Genomic DNA, 18,169 nt, shown 5'->3' with positions numbered 1-18,169 from the left:
AGCAAACATTTACTATATACAGATATACAAATATCATATACTATAAAGTACCAGAAATACATTAGGGACAGATACAGAAATACATATACCTTTATCAGGGCCCCTTGCCGCCCCTGGGAACCACCACAGCGTACTGTATATATCCAGTATATAGCCAGTATATATATATACATATACATATATACATATACACACACATATATATACACATATATACATATATATACGTATATCCAGTATATATATACAGTATATATATCCAGTATATATAGCCAGTATATATATCCAGTATATATCCAGTATATATATCCAGTATATAGCCAGTATATATCCAGTATATAGCCAATATATATCCAGTATGTATATATATATAGCCAGTATGTGTATGTGTATATATGTGTGTATATATATATGTATGTATATATATATATATATATATAGCCAGTATATATACACAGTCTATACATACAGTATATATCCAGTATATAGCCAGTATATATATCCAGTATATAGTACACACACAGGACTGTGATGAGGTTCAGCATTTTCCACATCAGAAGACCACGTCAGGCCGCGCTGAGACGGATCAAACCTTCACCAGACCACCACACAGACATGACAGATCTGTTACAGCCAGGGTTCAGACCTGTGACGGTCTCTGGCCACTTGTGGAAAGAGCAAGAAGCAGGACTCTGGCATTTTTTACATTGCAAAACCACATAGAGCAAATCTGGAGGTGGTGTGTGTGTGTGTGTGTGTGTGTGTGTGTGTGTGTGTGTGTGTGTGTGTGTGTGTGTGTCGGCTCCTCAGATGTGCAGACAAACCACCAGCTCCACCGCCACACAAACACACTCGACCTCTTAGGGGAGTGTGAAGTGTGCCGAGGACCCTCGCCTCCACATGTGGCCGCTGAATTGTGTTTGTTCGTGTCAACGTTTGTGTTACCGAAGGAGCATCATCTCAACACGCTCGCGTCTCTGACCGAAGACCAATTCACATGCGCACAAAGCAAAGAATTCATACACATCCGGCTCATGAGGTGAGGCGTGAAGCTCTGGACAGACACACACCCACACCCCTGAAACCCGGTTCCCCGGCCCAGGCCCAAGGTGGGGCCCGGCACTGTGCCACGACCCATCACCTGTGTTTGTTCTGACACACTGGTGTTGATATACAGCGGCGGATGTAGGCCGGCCACACACACACACACACACACACACACACACACACACACACACACACACACACACACACACACACACACACACACACACACACACACACACACACACACACACACACACACACACCTAGGGACAGTTCAGTACAGCCGATTCACCTGACCTACATGTCTTTGGACTGTGGGAGGAAACCCACACAGACATGGGGAGAACATGCAAACTCCACACAGAGGACGACCCTCCACCCCAAGGTTGGACTACCCCGGGGCTCGAACCCGGGACCTTCTTGCTGTGAGGTGACCATGCTAACCACTGCACCACCGGGCCACCCCCATACACATATATCTACTACTACTGCTACTACTACTTTCGTCTGCTCCCGTTAGGGGGCGCCACAGCGGATCATCCGTTTCCATCTCTTCCTGTCCTCTGCATCTTCCTGTTTCACCAGCCACCTGCATGTCCTCCCTCACCACATCCATAAACCTCCTCTTTGGCCTTCCTCTTCTCCTCTTCACCTGGCAGCTCCATATTCAGCATCCTTCTCCCAGTATACCCAGCATCTCTCCTCCACACATGTCCAAACCATCTCAGTCTCGTCTCTCTTGCTTTGTCTCCAAACCGTCCACCCTGAGCGGTCCCTCTAATATACTCATTCCTAATCCTGTCCTTCTTCATCACTCCCAAGGAAAATCTTATCATCTTCATCTCTGCCACCTCCAGCTCCTCCTCCTGTCTTTTCATCAGTGCCACTGTCTCCAAACCATACAACATAGCTGGTCTCACAACCATCTTGTAAACCTTCCCTTTAACTCTTGCTGGTACCCTTCTGTCACACATCACTCCTGACACTCCTCTCCACCCACTCCACCCTGCCTGCACTCTCTTCTCCACCTCTCTTCTGCACTCCCCATTACTTTGGACAGTTGACCCCAAGTATTTAAACTCATCCACCTTCGTCCCCTCCACTCCTTGCATCCTCACCATTCCACTGTCCTCCCTCTCATTCACGCATAGGTATTCTGTCTTGCTCCTACTGACTTTCATTCCTCTTCTCTCCAGTGCATACCTCCACCTCTCCAGGCTCTCCTCCACCTGCTCCCTACTCTCGCTATAGATCACAATGTCATCCACAAACATCATCGTCCACAGAGACTCCTGCCTGATCTCGTCCGTCAACCTGTCCATCACCATTGCAAACAAGAAAGGGCTCAGAGCCGATCCTTGATGTAATCCCACCTCCACCTTGACCCCATCTGTCATTCCAACCACACACCTCACCACTGTCACACTGCCCTCATACATATCCTGCACCACTCCTACATACTTCTCTGTAACTCCTGACTTCCTCATACAATACCACACCTCCTCTCTCAGCACCCTGTGGTATGCTTTCTCTAAATCCACAAAGACTCAATGAACCTCCTTCTGACCTCCTCTATACTTCTCCATCAACATTCTCAAAGCAAACATCACATCTGTGATGCTCTTTCCTGGCATGAACCCATACTGCTGCTGCTGCTGATCATCACCTCTCCTCTTCTTAACCTAGCTTCTATTACTCTTCCCCATATCTTCATGCTGTGGCTGATCAACTTTATACCTCTGTAGTTGTTACAGTTCTGCACATCGCCCTTGTTCTAGAAAATCGGTACCAGTATGCTTCTTCTCCACTCCTCAGGCATCCTCTCACTTTCCAAGATTGTTAAACAATCTAGTTAAAAACTCCATTCTCATCTCCCCTAAACATCTCCAGACCTCCACAGGTACACTACCGTTCAAAAGTTTGGGATCACCCAAACAATTTCGTGTTTTCCATGAAAAGTCACACTTATTCACCACCATATGTTGTGAAATGAATAGAAAATAGAGTCAAGACATTGACAAGGTTAGAAATAATGATTTGTATTTGAAATAAGATTTTTTTTACATCAAACTTTGCTTTCGTCAAAGAATCCTCCATTTGCAGCAATTACAGCATTGCAGACCTTTGGCATTCTAGCTGTTAATTTGTTGAGGTAATCTGGAGAAATTGCACCCCACACTTCCAGAAGCAGCTCCCACAAGTTGGATTGGTTGGATGGGCACTTCTTTGAGCAGATTGAGTTTCTGGAGCATCACATTTGTGGGGTCAATTAAACGCTCAAAATGGCCAGAAAAAGAGAACTTTCATCTGAAACTCGACAGTCTATTCTTGTTCTTAGAAATGAAGGCTATTCCATGCGAGAAATTGCTAAGAAATTGAAGATTTCCTACACCGGTGTGTACTACTCCCTTCAGAGGACAGCACAAACAGGCTCTAACCAGAGTAGAAAAAGAAGTAGGAGGCCGCGTTGCACAACTGAGCAAGAAGATAAGTACATTAGAGTCTCTAGTTTGAGAAACAGACGCCTCACAGGTCCCCAACTGGCATCTTCATTAAATAGTACCTGTTAGAGCCTGTTTGTGCTGTCCTCTGAAGGGAGTAGTACACACCGGTGTAGGAAATCTTCAATTTCTTAGCAATTTCTCGCATGGAATAGCCTTCATTTCTAAGAACAAGAATAGACTGTCGAGTTTCAGATGAAGTTCTCTTTTTCTGGCCATTTTGAGCGTTTAATTGACCCCACAAATGTGATGCTCCAGAAACTCAATCTGCTCAAAGAAGTGCCCATCCAACCAATCCAACTTGTGGGAGCTGCTTCTGGAAGCGTGGGGTGCAATTTCTCCAGATTACATCAACAAATTAACAGCTAGAATGCCAAAGGTCTGCAATGCTGTAATTGCTGCAAATGGAGGATTCTTTGACGAAAGCAAAGTTTGATGTAAAAAAAATCTTATTTCAAATACAAATCATTATTTCTAACCTTGTCAATGTCTTGACTCTATTTTCTATTCATTTCACAACATATGGTGGTGAATAAGTGTGACTTTTCATGGAAAACACAAAATTGTTTGGGTGATCCCAAACTTTTGAACGGTAGTGTATGTCATCAGGACCAACTGCCTTTCCCCTCTTCATCCTCTTCATAGCTGCCCTCACTTCCTCCTTGCTAATCCACTGCACTTCCTGATTCACTATCCCCACATCATCCAACCTTCTCTCTCTCTCATTTTCTTCATTCATCAGCTCCTCACAGTACTCCTTCCACCTTCTCAACACACTCTCCTCACTTGTCAGCACATTTCCATCTCCATCCTTCATCACCCTAACCTGCTGCACATCCTTCCCAGCTCGGTCCCTCTGCCTAGCCAGTCGGTACAAGTCCTTTTCTCCTTCCTTAGTGTCCAACCTCTCATACAACTCAGCATACGTATACACTATATGGACAACACATTTTTCCCTTATTCAGTATGTAACCAAGTAGCTATTTGTCCCTTTTTAAATAGAAATAAATCAAGATGAGACCAGATTTAAATTGTACCGTAACAGGAAGTTTATTCCAGGGTCTAGTGATAATATGCTACCTAAGTCCAAATAAATAACTAATGGACTGGAACGTATCCTCCCTAGAAAAAAAAGAAAATTCAACCCTTTGTTTTAAGTAAACGCACAAAATAATAATAAATAAATAGATAACATAACTTATCTTCTGCTGTAATTTGTAAGTTATGACTTATAAATGAAAGGGAATGAATGACATGAACGAATGACAATATAACAAGCATGAACGAATGACATTAAAGAGTTAGTTTAGCTATTAAGAAAATTAAAAAAAATCAAATTCTTGTCCAATATTGTTCTTTCAGTCTTGATCAAAAGTGAAGGTTTTGTGAGCTGTATGACGAGTTGTCCACACAGTGTATACATATGGTGAGCTGTAGGACAGGTTAGACACTAAGGAAGGAGAAAAGGACTTGTACCCATTTGTTGCATGATGAGTTGTCCATATAGTGCAGATGCCCAACTCCAGGCCTCGAGGGCCGCAGCGTCTGCAGGCATTTGTTGCAACCGTGCACTACACCACTTGATTTAACTAATTAGCTCAGCTCTTGGACCAAGGAGGGAAAGGAATTAGTTAAATCAGGTGGTGTAGTGCACGGCTGCAACAAATACCTGCACACAAGTTCTCTTGGACAAGGCTTTCCACAAGATTTTGGAGTGTGTCTGTGTCATTTCAATAGTCCCTGACATAGTGGTACAGACAGGGACCTCTTTGAAATGTGTTTCCAAGGTTAAAAAAGTATTTAAAAGACAGTTAAAAAGGTGTTTCTAAGGTTAAACAAACCATCTGAAATCATTTGTTAATAGCTGACACTATACTATAAGTATAACAGCGTATACTTGCTTCCATACCTGAAGCATACTCGCTAAAGCGGCATCATTTTGACCGACTCGGAGCGAGAACGAGGGAGGTTGATCGCTTCGGGGGGAATGTTTTACATATCTACACCTCACCAAACTGTCCGTTTTGTCCCGTGAGGCCCCGGGCGGGTTGAGACGAATGCCGAGGAGGATTTGCAGATGACAAGCAGGCCTGTCAGCCGGGCACCGTCAGTGTCACACACCGCAGGTCTCCGGAAACACACCGGCTTTGGTTCACCCGTAAAAAAACTCAACTTTAAAAGGATTAACAGGCGGGTTCAGAATGTAGAGCTCCGCTGCCAAAGCTAAACAGAGATGGCGGACAGGGCCACGGCTAAATCAAGTGCACCTCCCCAGACAGCATCCGGATGTGGGCCACTTCAGGCAACGACGCGGCACTGGTGGCCTTCTTCTGGCCCTGACAAAATGGATGTGACCCTGAAGTGGCCCCGTGTGGTGAATGGTGAATATGGCCCAAATATCACAAAACAAATACGGGCCACCTTTGGCCAATATGTGGCACATGCGGCATTGCTATGGCTTGGTTCTGGCCCAGATCTGGCAAACAGTGCCATCATTCCACGTGGTATGTGGGCCGGGTGAAGTGTCGGGTGTGGGACGGGTCCGGGCCACAGCAGTTTTGCTATCTGGGTCAGGATTTACATGCAAACACACACACACATGCAGTGTGCGGACCTACTAGATGAGCACACAGAGACAGACCGACACCGACACCGGCATGTATGTGTTGTTCAAGACGGCATTCTTCGGGTTTATGTCTCGGCTGTTTGTGGGGGCGTACGGGAAACTCAGCCTCACACCCCGTTCAGCATGTGGTTAAAAGGGGAGTTCTGTGAAGGCCCCGTGTGTGATGTGGGCCGGCTCGTAACGACGGGCAGGTGAATGGAAATCGAAACAGCTGAAACATTGTGATGTCATCCGCTCGGCTCTGTTGGGTGGAGCGGCCCCGGGCATGCAGAATAAAGGTGCGCTTGTTTTACTGGGCGAGTGAAAACCCGGGCCTCCATTCTGCGTGTTCTGCAATATGTTTCACATTATACAATGAGCACTTGTTTACCACTGAAGGGTTTAACGAGCGCCGAGGTACGAGTGCACAGCTACAGAGGTGCACACATACCCACACACACACACACACACACACACACACACACACACAGCTTTGTCTTCCTATATTTGTGGGGACTCCTCAGTGACTACATTCCTCCCCTCGCCCCTAACACCAACACTAACCCTAGTCTGATCTTAAAGGATAATTCCGGTTTTTTACAACCTGGATCTTATTTACATGGTCTTGTGCATCTATCAGTTATAATGTCATTTTATTCACCGGTTTCATTTTGGAAATTTCAGACGAAAGGCCACAACTGGACTCTGTGGGGTCTTATGGGACAACTAAACACGAGCGTCAGATATCATGCTGCAAAAAATCCACTTTGACCCAATCATCTAAACCACGGATTTGGGCGGCACAGTGGCGCAGTGGTTAGCGCGGTCGCCTCACAGCAAGAAGGTCCTGGGTTCGAGCCCCGGGGTGGTCCAACCTTGGGGGTCGTCCCGGGTCGTCCTCTGTGTGGAGTTTGCCTGTTCTCCCCGTGTTTGTGTGGGTTTCCTCCGGGGGCTCCGGTTTCCTCCCACAGTCCAAAGACATGTAGGTCAGGTGAATCGGCCGTACTGGATTGTCCCTAGGTGTGGATGTGTCGGTCTGTGATGGACTGGCGACCTGTCCAGGGTGTCACCCCGCCTGCCGCCGCATGACTGCTGGGATAGGCTCCAGCGTCCCGCAACTCCGGTTGGGATAAGCGGCTTGGATAATGAATGAATGAATGAATGTATTTGGAGGTGAAAGTTAAGAATGATCTAAAATGTCCAGTATGATCAGTGGTAGAGGACACTGCTGATCTACTTCCTGGTTCAGCCTGCAGGAAGTAGCAGCCTATACCTGCTGTAGGTAGTAGTAACTGTCCATAAACTAGCCAGCACAGTAGAGAAGTCATAGATGATGGACAGTCATGGACACAGTCTAACTGAGACACTAGGACAGGTTTAACACTCCTGTTCACTTGTCCCATAAGACGCCGCTGTAAATCTGAGTCCAGCGGTGGTCCCCTGTCCAAAATCTGCACAATGAAGCCGGTGAATGACATGACATCATAACCAACATATATGGCAAACACTCTGAAAATGAGACCCAGGCTGTAAAATCCATCCTGACCCTTTAACCCTGAACTCAAGTCCCGGCCCCAAAACAGACCCTGAAGAAGTGGGGGCCGTCCAAAACGTCCTCACTGCACAAAGGTCCCCACTTTCCTTTATACATAAAACAGACACACACACACACACACACACACACACACACACACGCAGTGTTGTATGTGACTGGAAGAGGGCGTTCCCAGGTAAAAGAGGTGGGTCCCGCTACAAACAGGATACAGGAAATGGCCCTTTAACAAGGGCCAATCAAAGGCTCTCTCTGAAATAATGAACACAATGTGACCCCTGTTCTGGCGGACCTCAACCAACAGACTCGGCGGCAGTAAAATCTTTTTTTTGGGGGGGCGGGGGGGGGGGGGGTCCTCTGGGATAAACGGTCATCCTTGCTAACACTGCTGAGGAAACGAGCACAAGTTCAGAGTGGCGAAGCCACAACGCCACAAAAAAGGACTCGAGAGACTGAAAGGTAGTCCGGTAATAAACGGACGGTAAGCGGTGCGTGGTGCAGGGTCCGTTAGGAAGCCACGCTTTCCCTCAAAACGGAAACCGAAACCACTTCCGACGCTCAACGCCAAGGTCACGGCGCGAAAAGAAAGCGAGGGGAGAGAAATACAGGCAGCCTTTTTTTCTCTCTTCCATTTAGGAACAAAAAGACTGAAAAGTTGTCGATCAGAAAGTTGTGTTCGTCCTCCGAATAATTACCGTAATTATCATTCCACTAACGGGAAAAGGGAGTTTTAATGGGTTTCATCCTCTTTTTAAAGGACGGGGCCTCGCCAGACAAACAGCGGCACGCCGGTGTGTGGGGGCTCTGGTTGTGTACAGACCGCTGCTGTTTAGCCAGTGAACTGGTTTATTGGTCCGAGCACTCGGAGGCTCTGTTCAACACAGAGTGTTTGCTTTTCATTTGTTTCCACTCCTGGTGGTTTGCTGTGAGGTTTGCAGAAGGGCTGTGTGAAGGGCGACGCCGCAAGATGTGCGGCGGAAACGGCACCAGCCGAGGAGACACCAGCCCAGGGCCCCTGAAACCACAGCGGTGTTCTGGATTACTGCCGATTTCTTTCTGACACGGGGAAAATGTGCAGCATGCTGACGTGTTATTGACACGACGTGTAACTCGGTACCGACTACCCCCTTTTGCGCGGCCCAGCTCTAACAGAGAAAGACAACGCCACGGCGTCCGCCCTCTGCAAGGCCCTGGTACCAACGGGACGGTTCGAGGTTGAAACGCTGGAAGGCGACGGGAATGGAAGCGGGAGAGCGGCTGCCAAAGTTACCGCGGATGCAATAATCAGGAACAGGGATCGGGAACACTTTGTCCAAACGAAATACTGCTTCACCCAGCCCACAGCAGTGCAACACAATGACAAAAACACACATCCAAAAACTACAAGAACACATATCAAACTGCAAAAGAATCACTGTCCAAGAGAACCAACGCAGGATGAGTGTGGGAACTGCCGGTCTGCGTGGGCTAGCAGTTAGCTTAGCCTGCCCCGCTTCCGCGTCCTGTCAGACCGCCCTCGGTGTTTCCTCCTCGGGCTCAGCTCCAGGCAGGGCCGTGGTCCCTGGGCCCACCGGACGCAGACCAAGCTCTCCCAGCTGATCCAACACCAGCTCTCACAGCCAGGCACCTTTGACACACCTCCCAGCACGCCACACAACAACACCAAAAACACAGTCCTGGCTGGCGAGGCCGCCGCCAGACTGTCCTCGGTGTTGTCGGAACTGACGTTCTATGAGCTAACAGTTAGCTTAGCCTGCCCCGCTTCCGCATCCTGTCAGACCGCCCTCGGTGTTTCCTCCTCGGGCTCAGCTCCAGGTAGGGCCGTGGTCCCTGGGCCCACCGGACGCAGACCAAGCTCTCCCAGCTGATCCAACACCAGCTCTCACAGCCAGGCACCTTCAACACACCTCCCGGCACGCCACACAACAACACCAAAAACACAGTCCTGGCTGGCGAGGCCGCCGCCAGACTGTCCTCGGTGTTGTCGGAACTGACGTTCTATGAGCTAACAGTTAGCTTAGCCTGCCCCGCTTCCGCGTCCTGTCAGACCACCCTCGGTGTTTCCTCCTCGGGCTCAGGTCCAGGCAGGGCCGTGGTCCCTGGGCCCGCCGGACGCAGACCAAGCTCTCCCAGTTGATCCAACACCAGCTCTCACAGCCAGACACCTTCGACACACCTCCCGGCACGCCACACAACAACACTAAAAACACAGTCCTGGCTGGTGAGGCCGCCGCCAGACTGTCCTCGGTGTTGTCGGAACTGACGTTCTATGAGCTAACAGTTAGCTTAGCCTGCCCCGCTTCCGCGTCCTGTCAGACCGCCCTAGGTGTTTCCTCCTCGGGCTCAGCTCCAGGCGGGGCCGTGGTCCCTGAGCCCACAGGACGCAGCAGACCAAGCTCTCCCAGCCATCAAACGAAGACACAAACTTAGACGTGGACAAAGACACTGCACGGGCGGTACTGGGTGAGGCCGCCGCAAATCTAAGTTGGCGCCGCCATCTTCCCACACCGGTACTGGGCGAGGCTGCTGCAAACGTGAATTCGTGCCACCGATAACAGACTTTTTAAGAAAGAAGTTTAATGCAGCGTTTGTGTCTTATGATTCTTATGGAGATGAATGTGAATATAAAACACTTCCTCACACAGCAAGTCGCACACAAGCGGAACGTAATGGATTACAACCACTGTGGTTACAGCACTTGAGTACAATATTCCCCTGTAATGGTACTTTTTTGCGTATAATAATATCATAGCACTCTTACTTTAATTTCAAGTTGGTTTATAATAAAAGTGTTTTAGTTCGCTATATTTATTGCAATAATGGACTTCAACCCTACCAGTGGCTTAACGGAGAATTTCTGTGAATAAGTCTTAACTGTTAGTGGTTTTGGAGATTTACACGGCCAAAATAAACGTGGTTTGTTCATACGGCGTGTTTGTCCGGGTCGTTTCCAGCGATTTGGGCCACGTCAGCTTAACATTTCCATACTTTAGAGCTACAGGTGCCGTTCACAAAGAACAAAAGTAACTCACGAAGTAATTACTCAAGTATTACCCCACTAAGAAACTCATCCAATCTTACGCGAGTCGTCTCCTTAATCAATACTTTTACCTGTACTCAAGGAAAAGATCCCTAAAGTGGCAGTACTTTTACCCGGGTAGGAACTTTCAGTACCCTGTCCACATCTGAAGCTGCAGGATGAAAATGTGTGACGCTTGTAATAGAAAGGACAGATAATGACGACTTATGGATTCTACCTAAGCACGACCCCAGTGGATTACACATAGCAGAACTTCATTAGCCCCTGCTGTCACACGGCTATACTGGAAAAGTGTGTATTTTTGGACTGGCAGTACTGTTGTTAGTACACGACGACGCTCCAGAGGAGTTTTCCGTTTCCTGTCTGTTTTTTGCCGTGACGTCACCGTGGCGTTACGGCCCTAGAACGTAACACCATGGGAAAAACACATGCAGGAGAGGCAGTCATCAGCCTTACTGTATTCATAGCAGGGTATTGCTGTGGTATTGATGAGGGTGTAACACTAACAGGGACGGTGAAGACCCCCACCCCATCCCAGCTCGCCCCCGGACCTCACCCTCCCCACCAGTCTCACACTGGTGTTACTTTGAGGAGGGCTGAATGGGAGGAGATATGCAGATGGGTGCTGGCTTGGACCTTATTTGGGGCGTCAGCAGTCCCCGTGAACTCATAGTGGACCGTTGGCCCTGTGACGGAGTCCACCACACCCGAAACCCCACAGGATCCGCATTCACTGGGCGGCACTTTGTTTTCATTACTCAACAGTCTTTCCAAAGGTGGCGAGCGCTGCTGCACAACCTGATCTTCCTCACCGGGACTTCCAGTTCTGCCAGAGATGGGATATTTCAACCACTTTCACACCAAGCAGATGGATTTGATTATTTAGAATATTTGATTTTGATATTTTCTGTTAGCAAAAACAGCGTTTGTATACATTTCTGCTCTCGCAACACAGCCATCTTCCTTCTTTTTTTCCCCATTTGAAGTCTCCTTTTCCCTGCACCTTCTACTTTTAACACGTGGACATACCACCGTGCTTTTTGCGATGGCTCCAAGTCGCCTTGCTGTTATGATGTTTTTTATGTTTTTGGCTGAAGCCAAGCTCTACAGACCGTTCCAGTACAACCTGCACAAGACCGGCTCCGGTCAACACCACGACCCGGGGAAACCCACCAGCAGACACAAGTGAGACCTCCGTTTATTACTTTCCCAAACTCTCTCCCTGTCACTAGCTCTTGCCTGCACACACACACACACACACACATATACACAAACACTTGTGTAAATCATCGCCATAACACCTCTCGCCTTTTTGCCAGTTTTTATCTTTCAAAGTGAGGTAAAACATAAATCACATCTCTTTTTTTCTTCACCTCTCTGGAAGGAACCACTGTGCCTATGTGGTTGAAAAGATGGTGTCCTTCACCATGCAGGATGGGGTCGCCCCCTATGTAAAGGCAGAATACAACAAGTGCCCCTGGGGGCAGAAGTGTCCAACGCTCCTGTAAGTCATCCGCTATGCACAATACCTATTATCAGTGTTGGGCAAGTTACTTTCAAAATGTAATGCATTACATATTACTAGTTACATGTATTTAAAAGTAATGTTACTTTACAATATTGCTGTGTGTGTAATGTGTTACTGAATACACTACTTTTGCGTTACTTTCACCAAAACAACCGCAGAAGTATGACTAGGCCTTATAAAATGGAAGAGGGTAATGTTTCATAGTGGGAAGTAGACCAAGTTTATTACAGTTCATTACAAATCCAGTGGGGGGGGGCGATGTTGTAAAGCCTGATGAAGCTGTAGCCCTGAAACAGCTCATATTAACTGCTTATATTAACTAATGCTAATAATCCTCACTTTAATAGCTTGTGGCTATTTGCGCTGATGATTGTGAACTTTTTTCGGGGTGTTTAAGTAGTACCCATGAGCAGCAACACGTTACGTTTGCTAGCGTACCAACCGCTGCTCTGATTCGCGGGCCGACAGGGAAACTCCCACTTCCGTGTTTACCGGCAACGTAACAGCTGCGTGGCTGACCAATTGTGTGACTTCGGTGACGTCGTTGGTCGCCGCTGGCTGGAACGTCATCACCCGATAGGGGCATTCGCGTTTGTGTAGGGCTAGCTAAAAAACCTGCTTCGCCCCGCCTACGTGAAGACCCAAATCCTGTTATAAACAAGTTACATTACTTCGTTACTGCTAAAAGTAATGCAGTGCTGTAACGCGTTACTTACCCCAACATAGATATGTAGTCTTAAAAGCCATCTTAATCTTAGCACATTAGACATCTTGATATCATCATAGTCACCACCAAGAAGATGCCCCTGCAAACTACTGTGCAAAAACACAACAACTGTACTTTACTGTTAACGGAACACACCACAGTTGCTCATGTTGATTCGATCCTCCAGGTATCGTCTGATGTACAAACCCGTCTACAAAGCAGCGCACAAAACTGTTACAGAGCTGGAGTGGCGCTGCTGCCCAGGATACTCCGGTTATGGGTGTATGGACGGACCTCCAGCTTATCAGCACCCTGTGAAAATGATGCCTCCTTTCAAGGGCCAACAGTTCAAGGGCCTGCAGCTGAAAGGTCCGCTGTTCAAGGGTCCAGCCGTTTATGCTGGCGGCAAAGCAAACACGTGGAGTCCACCCAAAGGACCCGGCAGCAGTCTGAACACCTACCCCACGCATCACTTCAGGCCCCTGATACCTGCCTCATACCCCGAGACCTCCTATGAGCCCTATGAGCCCCAGCCACAGCCCGACCACAAGGATCCACATCACTCAGAACTAGAACCAGAAGCAGAGCATGAACATGACCCAGAACATCGACATGAACATGAGATTGAAGAACAGATCCAAGAGGAGACGACTCCCCCTTCTGGAGGTGAAGAGATTGAAGGTGAGATGGGAAACTTATTCAGTAAGGGGCAAAAAAATGCATTTCAATTGTCATGAATCCACGTATGAAAATACTGCTCATCAAACCCGTCAGGTTAAACCCCTCGTTACTTTATCTGTTAGTGCTATACAAACAAAGTCTGACCGACTGATTGATGTTAACAATATTGTTGAATGACGGCACGGCCGTACCACATCTAGTACATGTTATAGCTCCTGTGAAAATCATTTTTCTCACAAGATTTTCATGCAACAGCAATCCAACTTCACATTAAAAATGTGATACCATATCAGATTTACTTGTGTAGCCCTAAATCACAGGCGGCTTTACGATCACAACTACCTGCTGTAGTGTACCACACGCCCCAGCCTCTAATTCAGGCATGGAAAAACTCCACAGAAAAAAAGTGGAGGAAACTTCAGGAACAGCAGCTAAGGAAGGACTCCTCTTCATGATCGTACAGACGTGAGATAAAATTGACTCGCAGTAACAGATTTATAACAACCATTCATAAGACACTAAATAAGTACATACGTATATGCATAGCAAAAATATATTTGGTTTATATATACAGGTTATAATGAGTTTAAATATTTGGGGTCAACTGTCCAAAGTAACGGGGAGTGCAGAAGAGAGGTGAAGAAGAGAGTGCTGGCAGGGTGGAGTGGGTGGAGAAGGGTGTCAGGAGTGATGTGTGACAGAAGGGTACCAGCAAGAGTTAAAGGGAAGGTTTACAAGATGGTTGTGAGACCAGCTATGTTATATGGTTTGGAGACAGTGGCGCTGATGAAAAGACAGGAGGTGGAGCTGGAGGTGGCAGAGATGAAGATGATGAGATTTTCATTGGGAGTGATGAAGAAGGACAGGATTAGGAAGGAGTATATTAGAGGGACAGCTCAGGTTGGGCGGTTTGGAGACAAAGCAAGAGAGACAAGATTGAGATGGTTTGGACTTGTGTGGGGGAGAGATGCTGGGTATACTGGGAGAAGGATGCTGAATATGGAGCTGCCAAGGAAGAGGAGAAGAGGGAGGCCAAAGAGGAGGTTTATGGATGTGGTGAGGGAGGACATGCAGGGGGCTGGTGTGACAGAGGAAGATGCAGAGGACAGGAAGAGATGGAGACGGATGATCCGCTGTGGCGCCCCCAAACGGGAGCAGCCAAAAGTAGTAGTAGTAGATCTTTCTCATCTGATCATAATAGAAAATATAGGCCTGTTTTATCTCAATCTATACAACCATTAGCACGTAAACAAACCTTTTACAGCAGCAGAAAACACTAGAAACTCACATTTAAGATGTTGGTTGGTGTTAGTCCTTGTATTTAAGAGACCTGTCAATCACTTTGGGAGTGATAGCAGCTTCCAATCCTGTGTTTTGTATTTTGGTAGTGAGGCGACCCTTTTGCTTACATTTGTACGAAGAACTATACCTTTAACCTATTCCCTCACACTTATTTATTTTACTTTTTATATTAGGGCATAAAAATAAATAATTTCAAACAAATTTGAAATTCTAGTTTGCATAAAGCAAATGACAACAAAGTGGTGTTGTTTGTATGCACCAGGATAACCAGCTGATCCTTCCTCCTCTGTCTGTTTAAGGCCGGATGGCAGACGATGAGACAGCGGAGCGTCTGGATCGAATGGAGGATGATGTAAGGCGTCTGAGCGAGGGCCTGGAGAACCTGCGGGGGACCGTGAATGGACTGGAGGACAGTCTGCGAGCCTCACTGAGAGAGGATGCCAACAGGATGCTTTCTACACTTCTCTCCGCCGCCCCCAACCCCATCGCTGCACCAGCGCTGGCCTCCAGTCACTCCGCTATCGGCTTTGGCGACATCCCCGGAGGAGGCCCTGAGGCAGAGGGCCTTGACGGAGGACATGTGCTCCCCAACCTGGGGGAGCTCAGTGGAAGGCTGGAGGAGCTAAGAGCCGAGTTGCAAGCCAAGACGGCCGAGCTACAGGAGCTCCGAGCAACTGTGATGGGTCACGATGGAGCCCTGAAGACACTGTCGGGTGTGACAGGCACACAATCGGGCATGGCGGGGTCCCCGATGGGAGACACCCAGAGGGCCATGGAGAAGTTGGTGGACACCAAACTGAGCGGTACTCAGGCGGAGATTCTGAGTGGGTTTGAGAAGCGGGTGGAGAGCGTGGAGGTACACTGTGAAGAGAAAGCCAGTGAGGTGCGTCGCCAGTGCCGGAGGGAGCAGGCCGAGCAGCAGGAGCAGATGGAGCAGGCCATCGAAGGCAGCGCCGTCGACCTGAGGAGAGAGCTGGGAGCCCTCCAGGCACAGATCCAAGGTTTGACCACAACGGAGAGCTGCTGCAGTCAAACAGCCGGTCTGACGGAGAGGGTGCAGCTGCTGGAGCAGTCCATGGCAGGACTCAACCAGTCCCAGAGACACCTTCAGGTGGCGCTGGGAGGACACACGGATCACATCCAGGGCATCTTGGAGGGGCGGCTAGGTTACGTGGAGGCCAAGCTCAACCTGACTGGGAAGGTGAAAGGTGATGAGACGCCGGGTATGAGTGGTGTTTCGGTCGGACACGAGATGGCGTACAGCCTGGAAGCAACAGTAGAAGGAAAGCTAAAGGCTCTGGAGGACTGTCTGCTAGCAGCCGTAGAAGAGCTGGGTAATGCCACAGCCCCCGCCCTGCTGGAGGGCCATGCTGTGCCCACTCTGGAGACCGAGCTGGAGTCCCTCAGGAAGAGGCTGGAGATGGATGTGGACAGAGTACAGAAACACCTGAGCAACCTGGAGGTCCTCTGCTCCTCTTCGTGTTCCTCCCCTTCCACTCCGCCTGCCATCCAGGGCGATGCCGCGGCATCAAGTGTTAACCCGTCAGAGGAGGAGAGCATGAAACAGATGCTCAACTTGCAGCTGGAGCGTCTTGAGAGCCTCAACGCCACGCTGCAGAACCTCCTGCGCCATCCGTCCTTCCGAGACCAGCAGGACGGAGAAGGGGAGGACTCCTCCATCCAGGGTGAACTCACTATTCTCAAGTTCAATGTGCGCTCCATCAATCGCACACTGAAAGGCCTCCGGAACTCCGTTGGAGCTGTGGTCCACCAGATGGGTGAAGCCAACAACACCTGGCTGGAGCGAGAGGAGCGGCTGGCACAACAGATGAAGGGTGTGGTCCAGCTGGTGGGACGTCAGGCTTCCATGTTGGGGGCTGGCGAGCGCAGACTGACCCGCCTGAAGGCTGAGCTGCAGGAGATGAAGAGGCGGCTCGCCGGGGAGGTGCAGGGCTGCAGAAGTACGGCCCTCGGGATCCAGAAAGAGGTCATTGAGGTGGGAGGTCGCATGGCCACTGTCGAGGACCAGTGCAAAGATTTGACTCACATAGCGGAGGACCTGGAGAGAATAAGGGAGGAGCTGGAGAGACAATCGGATGGGCTCCTCTCTCAAATCAACGGTACACTCTACAACCACGCTCAGCAGCTGTTGGACCTCAAAGACGGACTCAGAAACTGCACCTCAAAAGTGGAGCCCACCCAGAACAGTCTGGAGGTGGAGCCGGAACCAAGAAGAGGAGACACATTTACTTTGATTTAACTAGTTCAGTTTAGTTGGACAATAGAAAAAGAATAAACTCACACATGGTACATATCAATCCTGTGTGGCAGAGGTCCACTAAATCTTAGACGTTACTCGTGAAATCGCCTCATGCCCATATTTGTTCTTACACACTTGAGCTTTTTTAGCCCTCCCGTCTGCCTCACCGGGGAGACACTGAGTCTGATTAAACTCCTGAATTTAGACCACGTCCAAACTAATCTGGAGAAATCCGAAAACATTTTTCATGGCAAAAGCTGATCACAAGTTTTCCATCCACGCTAGTGTTTTCCAATTGTTTTTGAACAATTTGGCCTCTGCATTGAAAAGCCAGAATAGATTTAACACTGAAGTCTCTTCTGATCAATAATATGTCACCGAGGGGGCAACCGGGTAACGTGGCGGTCTATTCTGCTGCCTACCAACACGGGGGTCGCCAGTTCGAATCCCCGTCTTACCTCCGGCTTGGTCGGACGTCCCTACAGACACAATTGGCTGTGTCTGCAGGTGGGAAGCCGGATGTGGGTATGTGTCCTGGTTGCTGCACTAGCGCCTCTTCTGGTCAGTTGGGGCGCCAGTTCAGGGGGGAGGGGGAACTGGAGGGGAATAGCGTGATCCTCCCACACGCTACATCCCCCTGGCTAAACCCCACATGTATCGCAGGAGGCATGTGGTAGTCTGCAGCCCTCCCCAGATTGGCAGAGGAAGTGGAGCAGCAACCGGGATGGCTCGGAAAATACGGTAATTAGCCAAGTACAACTGGGGAGAGGGGGGGGGGGCACAAAAGAAAAAGAAAATTTGTTACCGTTTAACTATACAATACCAGAGCTTTGGAGTGTTTTCAATAAGCTCTATTTAGGGTGGTTGATAGTCTGGATGGGCGGCACGGTGATGTAGTGGTTAGCACGGTCGCCTCACAGCAAGAAGGTCCTGGGTTCGAGCCCCGG

The 18,169-nt window shown here is 48.7% G+C and overlaps 1 protein-coding gene across 1 annotated transcript; it reads left to right on the top strand.

Annotated features, from left to right (window-relative positions):
* The first annotated feature begins 11,790 nt into the window (after positions 1-11,790).
* LOC130108030 (EMILIN-3-like) lies at positions 11,791-17,222 on the top strand. The gene is made up of 4 exons (XM_056274865.1): positions 11,791-11,930; positions 12,130-12,249; positions 13,167-13,660; positions 15,262-17,222. The coding sequence occupies exons 1-4, from the start codon at positions 11,791-11,793 to the stop codon at positions 17,220-17,222; spliced, it is 2,715 nt and encodes a 904-aa protein (XP_056130840.1).
* The last annotated feature ends 947 nt before the right edge of the window (positions 17,223-18,169 follow it).

This window comes from Lampris incognitus, chromosome 2 (genome assembly GCF_029633865.1).
Source record: "Lampris incognitus isolate fLamInc1 chromosome 2, fLamInc1.hap2, whole genome shotgun sequence".
NCBI classification, from domain to species: Eukaryota; Metazoa; Chordata; class Actinopteri; order Lampriformes; family Lampridae; genus Lampris; species Lampris incognitus.
This window is presented reverse-complemented; position numbering and strand designations above follow the sequence as displayed.